The 10187-nt window shown below is 33.9% G+C and overlaps 1 protein-coding gene across 1 annotated transcript in view; it reads left to right on the top strand.

Moving 5' to 3' along the window:
• Nucleotides 1-179: 179 nt before the first annotated feature.
• Qki (QKI, KH domain containing RNA binding) overlaps nt 180-10187 on the top strand; it is a 135494-nt gene continuing 125486 nt past the window's right edge. Inside the window, exons 1-2 of the mRNA XM_010605903.3 lie at nt 180-227; nt 663-774. Of these exons, the coding sequence (XP_010604205.1) occupies nt 180-227; nt 663-774 (160 nt within the window). The remainder of the gene's footprint in view (nt 228-662; nt 775-10187) is intronic.

Below are 10187 nucleotides of genomic sequence, written 5' to 3'. Positions count from 1 at the left end.
GGCTGCTCTAGCCAAGACAGAAGGCGACGTGGGGCTAGTCCGGCTGGAGAAACTGCGCAGGAGGCGAGTTCTGAATGACGGAGGAAGCACTTTTAGTTCCTTTGTTTGGGGAAGCGAGAAGTGTTAGGGAGTTTGACTTCACTTTTGGGGAGTGGGAGGGTGGAGCACGAAATACCGCGATGACAGACCCGAGCGCGATCCCGATTTGTAGAGATCCTGGGCGGAGAGTTCGCCCGGGGCGCTGCCGCCTGGGTTCGCCGGGTGGGGATCGAGGAGTTCGAGAGGGTGAAAATGAAATCCAGCAAAAGTTTGCAAAAGCTTAGCTGGCGGAACACTGTGGGGAGTGAAGAATGACAAGAAGATTAATGTTGGTCAACTTTGGAATTCTTTTAAGAAGTTCTTGCAACAGTGACCTGGAGTACTAATTTCTAGTAGCTGTGGGTTTCTGTAAGGATGCCCAGGGGGCAAGACAGTAGAGTCTATTTTGGAAATCGAGTAGCGGGAAGCTGTTTGGTTATAAAGCATTTCCAGAAGACTGTTAAAAGGAAGCTGAAAACTTGTACAGATAAACAATAGGTTTTAGATTTTTTAAGTAAGAATTTTGAGATTTTCCAAATACAATTAGGGAAAACGAGTGAAACTTAGGGGAGTTGGAATATTAGGAAAAAATAAAAGACCGGAAATATGTCTGTGATAAAAGTTGCTTTAAAGAGAATCTCTCAGTAGTCCTTGTTGATTTAAAAGTCAAAGGCGCAATTTTAAAGTGGGAAACAGGTACTACACTGCCTCTTCCTTTTGCTTACCTATCTTCAACGTACAGTAGTAACCCAAACTGAAATGTGCATTTTTTCACTATTGGATTAGTTTATCTGTTAATCTCAAATTGCTGCAGAGAAAACTTGAACTGTCTCTTTAAGGGGTTCTGCTTTTCCTATTTGTGTTGGCATTTGAAAGATTGTGGAGGCAGAAAACTTTCTGGAATGTCAGAAAAAAAAAGTGCTGGAACTCTTAAATTGAGTATTTCCAAATGTGACCGCTAAGGGGCGCCAGTTAATTTTAACCATGGAAATTTTTGAAACAAAACGTAACATTTTCAATAATCCGACCTATTTTAAATGTAGTTAAAATTTAAGTTATAGATCATTTCATCAGTCACTGTGCCTATGTAAGGGTTGTAGACAATAAATTATTGTTTTCTTGCGATATTTTAGTTTTAGTAAGAATTTTTAATGAAAGACTTTTTCAAAGTACAGTTTAGAAGAAATTCTGTATGTCCTTTAAAATGAAAATAGACCATGGCGATATGTAGAGTTAACCAAAATTAAATTGCGTCCTCAAAATGTTAAATTCGAGCAAATGACGAAGAATGCATAAAGATTAAAAAAATTGAGTTTCTTTGATTAGTTTTAGAAAGGTTTCTTATTTCTGCTTTTATGAAAGTTAACCTGAAATCTTGGAGTTTATTCCCTGCTAAGCGTTTTGCTTTTGGTTTTATTTTTACTTATGTCGTTATTTCTAGCAAGGTTTATTTGTCTTTTTGCCAAAAGATTCTTTGAGTTTTAGATGTCGAAGACCAATAGTTGACTAGGGTACATTCTCAGTGATTTTTTTCCTCTGTAAAGTAGTTAACTGATCTTAGTCTCTCTTTACTTTCATCCTTTTCAATCCCCCCAGTGTAAAAGTTGCTTGGGTTTGGGAGTTTGTTTAAAATGGACAATATAATGACTAGGAAGTTTGATTGTTTTTTATCAGTCCAGTACAAACATACAGGAAAAGGGGCTGTTTCTTCGTATGGAATAAGCTGCTTCCTGTAATTGTTGACATTTTAATAAATGTAATTTGACTTAAGAAAAACACTTTTTTGTTTAAGTGCATCACTTTTTTTTCTAGATAAATTAATTGTGAAATTTAATTATGAAATTTGTTCTTTACCAAACCTTTTTGGACTGTCCAAAACAAATTAATCTTGACTTCTGTTTTTGGTTAGGAATTACATTTTCCTTTGTCCTTTACGCTTGGTAGAAAAACTATTTTTAAATTCAGATGAAACTGTGAGTTTAATGAAAACATAAGTAGATATGTTTCCTGATAATTAGGAATTTTGAATGAGCTTTAGGAGTTTTGTTTTAAGATACTTTATAAATAATAAGCTTTTAAGAATTTTCCTTTCAGTTTGAGAATTTTTATTTTGCTAGTTTACAGATTTGGGAATTAAGCTTTCTGGGTTTTCCTACCTGATTACAATTTGAATGCTTTAGAAAGAGTGTTTTAATTTCATGCCAAGTTAAAATTAACCTTTAGTTTGTGTTTGTGACTATGGACAATCTTTCTTTTTTGGTGTTAATTTTTGTGGGAAGGAGCTGTCTTTTCTCCCTGGTATCTTAAATATGGTTGTTTTTGAAGTGGAGAATACATTTTAGGTTAGGGCCAGTTATTAAGGAACATAATAACTTCAGTTTGAAAATGTTACCTTTTATTAGAGTTAGAGATGATTACAGGATTCCAGATAAAACCTGTATTTTAAACTACCTTCTTCTCTTTAAGTTTTTAAGTGAACCCTGGAACCAGTCCGGCTAAAGCTACACTGAATTACTACCAGTGTTTTTGTAAAAGGCTTTTCTTTTTCATGAAAATAAAATGTAAATAACAGTAGTTGAGTGCAGATTGTGGTTTTATAAAGTTTTGCAGTGTAAGAAGGTGAATAAAATTAGTTTGATGGAAAAATCCCAAATAGGGAAAAATGGAGAATGAGGTATATTTTAAAACTAGATTTCCAGTTTTTTCTTTTCTTGTTTTGTTTGCTAGAGGGGAGGTTTAAAATGATATGAAAATAGAAAGTGTGAGGAAGGACAGTAAGTATAAATCTTTTTATTGTGGATTTCAGAAAAATTAGTGTTGCTTAGATCAGACTCTGTATAGATGGTTTGAAAAAAACATTTTCATGTCCTGATTGTGTTTTTGGCAATAAATTTTGCCTCTTAAATATATGAGCAAAAATATTTCAAATTAAAACGTTTTATTAATGTTTTTTTTTTAAAACACATTAACATCTATTTCATATGCATTCATTATTGCTTGTGATTTTTGAGACCGGAATTTTGCTACTTAGTTCAGACTGGCTTTGCACTCTGTATAGCCCAGATTGGCATAGAACTGGTAGGAAGCCTCCTGCCTCGGCTTCCGTAGCATTGGGATTATGCATTCAGTATTAAATGTGACATACCTAGTTTTCTTGCACTGTTTTATTTTTTTTGTTGTTGTTTTGTTTTGTTTTGTTTTGAGAACCTTGCTTTCTATGAAGGCTTTGGTTTAAAAATTACGTGACAAGAAGATTTTGGCTGCACAGTTTCTTACAAATTTAGCTTTTCTTTTGTTAGATGTAGTCATTGTTGACAGTAATCAAATCATTGTTGACAGTAATCGATATCTGACAGATTTTACTTAAGGTGAAGTAATTAATCTGTTCTTTTTTCTTTTTGGGGGGAATCAAACTCAGTACGTAAAGAAGATTTTGGCTGCACAGTTTCTTACAAATTTAGCTTTTCTTTTGTTAGATGTAGTCATTGTTGACAGTAATCAAATCATTGTTGACAGTAATCGATATCTGACAGATTTTACTTAAGGTGAAGTAATTAATCTGTTCTTTTTTCTTTTTGGGGGGAATCAAACTCAGTACGTAAAGAAGATTTTGGCTGCACAGTTTCTTACAAATTTAGCTTTTCTTTTGTTAGATGTAGTCATTGTTGACAGTAATCAAATCATTGTTGACAGTAATCGATATCTGACAGATTTTACTTAAGGTGAAGTAATTAATCTGTTCTTTTTTCTTTTTGGGGGGAATCAAACTCAGTACGTAAAGAAGATTTTGGCTGCACAGTTTCTTACAAATTTAGCTTTTCTTTTGTTAGATGTAGTCATTGTTGACAGTAATCAAATCATTGTTGACAGTAATCGATATCTGACAGATTTTACTTAAGGTGAAGTAATTAATCTGTTCTTTTTTCTTTTTGGGGGGAATCAAACTCAGTACGTAAAGAAGATTTTGGCTGCACAGTTTCTTACAAATTTAGCTTTTCTTTTGTTAGATGTAGTCATTGTTGACAGTAATCAAATCATTGTTGACAGTAATCGATATCTGACAGATTTTACTTAAGGTGAAGTAATTAATCTGTTCTTTTTTCTTTTTGGGGGGAATCAAACTCAGTACCCTGTGGGTTGCAAAGTGGGGCTGCTGAACCACTGAGCTAAATCCCTGGCCCAATAAATCTGTTCTTTAGGAGATAAGATTTTGCTTTTGTACGAATTGGTTGTAACAATAGGCGACTATTTATCTTCACTTTTCTGCATTATTCTCACCTTCCCCTGGAGGTGTCACCAGCTATAATAAGGCAATAATAGGAAGGATTCTTTGTATTGTATTACAGATGATGTGGTGCTAATTTGGGGCTTTTGAACTTTATACTGCTTTATATGTGGAATATGATTGCTTTTTAAACTTTATTCAGTTAACACGTTTTGTAGAAAAAGTTCTACTTTCAAAGATATGTGCACACTTAACAGAAATAGGTATCTTTGTCAATTTTATTTGCCATTGTGTTTGGTATGGATGCCTTAAGTGACTGAGAATATCAAGCTGAAACAAGTTTGCTTGACTTTTGTTAAATTTGTTTTTGTTGTGCTTTAGTTCAGACCTGGAGCCTTAGTGCTAGGCAAGTACTATCACTGAGCTGTACCCTCAGCCCTTATTTGACTTGATAACTTTTGTTACTGCATTGTTTTCACGATCCTAGAAGTGGAACAAGTGATTTTTGTTTTCGATTGCTCTGACAAAAGAAGTACAGTATAATAAACCCTTCTGCATTGATTTGGCCTTACTGAAGCATTCAGATGCTCTTTTTGAGGCCAACATACTAAGACATCTAAGTTTTTTTCTTTTGTTTTTTGGTATTAAGAGAATTAGTTACACTAGTGTGATCGTAGAGGTAGGTTTTTATAAACTGAAACTACAGTATAATTTGCTTGAGAGATTTAATGTACGTAACCATTTGTTAATTGTATTTATTTGATGATGCATTTGTAAGCAAAAATTGCCGTCTCGGAAAATGCTGTGACGTAATTTGGTTTTGTTTGTTGGTAAAATGCAGCAGTTTTCTGCTGTTGCAATGTCCACTGTTGTGAAAATGTCTAAATATCTATTTTTAGCCCAATTGGGGATAGTGAGTATAGGTCCATGTCAGGAGGTCATGCTTAGATAAAATTTTTTTTTTTTTTTTTTTAAGATACTGGAGATTGAACTCAGGACCTTGCTCTTGTGAGGCAGGGGCATTGCCACTGAGCTAAGTCCCTGGCCCTTTGAGCCAGTTTTAATGTATGTGGCTCATGGAATTTCATTGTACTTGCCATTAGAGGAGAGTGAATTTTTAAGTGCAGTGATTTTTTTTTTTTTCTTGTACTGAGAGCTTTTAGGGATTGTATCTACCCTTTTAAAAGTTGGCCTTTCAGTTTTGGGGGCCAGAGTAGCCAAAATATTTGATGTGAGATTTCTTACTGCATTATAACATTTTGCAGAAAAACTAGTTATTAACACAGTATTATTCTGATTTTATAGAAAAGCAAAATAAACATTAAATTTATAATGGTCACTACAGTTTGTTACTATGACTGTGGTAAGAAATGGTCTTAAAGAACAGTTAATTCCTGGGTTAGGTGCTGCTTTCAGTGTAGTTATTTACCACGCTTAACATTAGAGTGTCCATATCTACTCTGTTTTTGACTACTGTATTAGAATTCCTTCCTTGAAGATACCTCAGAGCCTGGCATTTAAGATGCTTCTTGAATTAATAAACAGAAAACAGAGTAACACCTTTTTTGATTTCTAGTTTCGCTAAAAATGGGATGTGCACATTTTTTTTTGAATGAAAATTTGGAGGTAACTGGACACACTAATACTTTGAAGAAAATTAAACGGTTGTGTAATGACAGAGAACAAGGTACATAGAGTTTTTAAAAAATAAATTTTTAAAGAAATCTTAGTATTTGTAGTACTTACTCTCAAGATACTTAATTTTACTTTACTATTCTTTTTGGTTTTTTGAGACAGGGTTTCACTATGTAGTTGAGACTGACCTGGAACTCACTATGTAGCCCAGGCTGGTCTCGAACTCCCAGCGATCCTCCTGCCTCAGCCTCCCTAGTGCTGGAATTACAGGTGTGCGCCACTACACTACGCCTGGCTTCCTTTACTATTCTTGATGAGTGGGAATTAGATAAAATTGATTTACTTAAAAGCAGTTACAGCTCCTAACCAGTCCTTAGGCTGAAATATATTAGTCAATAAAACAAAAAATATCAGTGTTCACTCATCTCAGCTCTTGAAAGTTTTGGCGTTTACAGAATTATAAACTTTTTTCTTAATCATTTACCTATAGAAGTGAACATATAAATCTTATACTATGTATATATAATTCACAATAAATATGAAGAAGCCCTTATCTCCAAGTTCTGCTTTAGTGTGTTCACTAAAATAAGGACCATTTGCATAGTTTAGAAGAAAGCTCAGTATAATAATCATAGGTGGCACATTGTCATTTAGTATAGATAACAATTTTTAAAACAGGTGTATTTTTAATTTTGGAACAATGCTATTAGATAAATAGAAATTTTAGTTAATTCTTGTTACTAAAAGGAGTCTATTTCTCTGCTTTAGCAATATGGATTAAAATTTTGCAATGAATTTTTTAAAAAAATGTAGCTTGCAAAAGATAAGTTGTTTAGGATTCTTGTAGTTAGCAAGCAGATGACTATTTGATGTTTTCATCATTTGTTCAGCTTCTTGAAGCAGAAACGCTACTTTGTAAAGAGTAGGACTACACAAAATTAACAAAATCTTGGTGATATTTATAAAGTTGCTTCATATATTAATTCTAACCTATATACTTTATTGAACTTCATTTTGAGGCTGGTGAAATGAATCTGTAACATTACTGTCATATTATTTATGATAGCTGGAATTTGTCAGGTGGGGGTGTCTTGAATCATTTTCAGAGGGTCAGAAACAACACTAAAATAGTTAAATGTCATTGGTTGCATGCTATGATCATGATACAAAGAAAGGGCATGTCTCTGTGTTTTAGTGTGTATGTCTGTAAAGGGAAATATGTAATGTATGTAAGTTGACTTTGAAACGTTTCAGAGTTGATGCTGAAAAAAGAATGGTTTCTGAAATAATGTCTGCTTGGCCTTAGAATTGGAAGAGTAGCAGATATTTAGTTGAAATCTTGCTTTTGGCTTTAGTGTAAGACAAGTTTTTGTAAAGACTGGATGTGAACACCTGGTCAGTAGCTAGTGTTTGGGGAGCCCTAACATTTAAGCTAATTTTACTGTTTGAAATATTCAGGAAGAAAACAAAAATATATTACAATTTAAGAGCAGAACTAGGAAAATGCATAATAAAAAACAGACTTGCTTTTTTTAATTGAAACTTTTTCATAAACTTTTAGTGTCATATTTTATGGAGTTTCCTAATTATCCTGTAAGTAGAATTTGAAAAGAGAGGGGAAAAAGAAGAGAAACATTTCTTTACGAATGTCTGACTGTAGGGAAGATTGAAAATAATATCAAAGGATTGCATTATTTCAGGGCTGTGGGAACCTGATAGTTTAGGGATATCTTCATTGCCTATATTTATATACCGAGGTCTGGAGAGTTTGTGACTTAATCACATGACAAGGGAAGGCTATAGCAGAGTTAGAGGGAGAAAATCGCTGTTGTGCCTTATGATTTGTTTGGTGTTGTGCCAACTCTTATGGGTTGGGGAGGAATAAGAATATTTCCATATGCTAAGAAATGGCTTTGGTCTCTGGTTGCGAACATAAAGTGCAAATGGAGTTTTGCTAATTCTGTGGTTTATTAGTCTTTTTTTGGAGCTGGACTATGAGAATACTTTCTAAAATGGCTAAAAACAAGATTTTTCTGGTAATTTAAGAGGCTAATAGAGCAGAGATGTTCTTAGAAGATGTCAACTCATTCACTTAAACATCTTTGTAACTAAAGGAGAGCCTCAGTTCTTTCAAAATAGCGCAGTGTATAGTTTACACTGTTGTTGCTATTTTAAAATTTACTTTTTTTGGTAACTATTCAAGGGGAAAACAGCATTTCTGATTGAAAGATAGGATTATATAGAGGCATAATATTGCTAAGTGATTCTAGTCAGAAGCATAGACTTGCATCAGTTTTAGATCCGCATAGAGTGAGTAGCCCAGTGATTTATCAGGGAAACAATTTATTATGAAGTGAGTTGGAATGGATACTCACTAGGTGACTGCTACATAACATTACTTATGTCAACACCTGGAGGATGGTTTCTCATTTCAAGTATATTTAAAAATTTAAGTATAAATTATAGTTTTTTCTCTTAAAATCATTGTATCTCTTCGATACAGTTGCCACGTTTCAGGTGAATAGATTCTTAAAAAATAATTTCAAACTCAGACAGATACACATTACTCTGAAATTACCTGTACCTACTTTTCTGCTTCTGATGCCACTACTGGTGTTCCAGGTATACCACCGTTATTGTGACAGGTATTAACTCTGCATGTGTGTGACTAAAGGGAAAAAAGTTGGACGTCATATGCTAATGAGACCATGAGGTGAAGTGATAAAAGAGGTTTTTTGTTGTTGTTGTTGTTTACTACAGGTGTGGATTTTACTCATGACTTAGGCTAACTAGTTTGATAGTCTTTAAATCTCTTTGAACTTGAGCCAACTTCAAGTCTAAATAGTTTGCCAACCTCAAGTCCAGATATTGAGGCTGAAGGGTAAAACACACAAGAAACTGCTGTAACATAGAAAAACTTTGTGATACAATGAACCATCATAAGTAGAGGAAGGTGTAGAGTATGAGGATTGAAAAAGGGAGAAAGTTAATTTGTTCATGTGAATGTGGGCTAGTTTTTATGGGCCACTAATTCCTAACACTCATTTAGTGATAGAAATCATGTTGGACTGAAATGCCTAGTAGTGTTTTCTTGAGAAGTGGAAAGTTGCTGATATTAACATTTGGTGGTGCTTGATGGAGTGAGTTAGTGGGAGAGAAAGCCTTTTAAGGGGGAGGGATGTGGCAGGGGTAATAGCAGACTGTAAGTAAGACTTTTTCAGTACATGTATATAGGTTAAATTAGTTGGAATGGCAAACGTGGAGAAGAGTAATGGGAATTAAGGGAAGACTAGAGTGAGAAGACTAGGGTTGGGTTGTAGGAGGGCAAATTACTAGAAGTAGTAGTTTAATTTTATTGTGAAGGTTGTGGAAAATTTTTATTTAAAGTACAGTTGGATTATCTGGAGATGTAGTAATGGGTGAACTAATAAGAGTGTATTGAAAATATGAACTCAAGGAGTTAGAAATTGGATAGTGTGAAGAGTTAAACTGTTGGGTATGGTTTAATTCATTAAGATTTTTTTTTTTTTTCTTTTATGGTGCTAGGAATTGAACCTCCGGCCTCACATATAGGCAAGCATGCTACTGCTGAGCTACACTCCCAGTCTAGGAGTTTTTAAAAAAATATTTTCTCAAACAATAATGAATGAAAGTTTTTATATTTTTGAACTTTCTGTATTGTAGGATTTAGAGATTTAAAAAATGTGTTATAATTAGACACAAACGGGTTTTCTCCCTTTCCCTCTTTACAAATTAATATATTCATCCTGAAGTATCCAGAACACGTGAGACTCAGTTTAGCTGTCAGCCCAAGTTTTTTTGTTTCAAGAGATTTGCGCTTTCCTTTCTGTAAGAGTTAAAAAAGAAATTAAAGAAAGGGACTGTTAGGAATCATTGAATTGGTTTAGTTTGGAGAAAATTTTGATTAATCTCACTGATCTGTTAAATCTATGTGTTACCAAGTACAATAAAGACTTCCTTTGAACTTTTATTATAGTCAACGTGTACTGCACTTTTATTTAACTATATTTTTGTTATGTAATGTAGAGATAACCTTGACATGTATTCCTTAAATATCTTTGTATCAGTTTAAAAATTAACATTTTTATATAGTAACATCACATTGAACAAAATAATCCTACAAATCCTACATTGAAAAAAATTTTTTTGGTCCCAGGTACTACAGAATGAACCCAAGGCCTTTGCTCTCATAGCATCCCCAGCACCTCCTAACCTGACCTTGATTTTT

Source organism: Fukomys damarensis, unplaced genomic scaffold (genome assembly GCF_012274545.1).
Source record: "Fukomys damarensis isolate Sample0158 unplaced genomic scaffold, DMR_v1.0_HiC HiC_scaffold_14, whole genome shotgun sequence".
NCBI lineage: Eukaryota > Metazoa > Chordata > Mammalia > Rodentia > Bathyergidae > Fukomys > Fukomys damarensis.
Note: the sequence above shows the minus strand (reverse complement) of the source record. Positions and strands in the feature narration are given on the sequence as shown.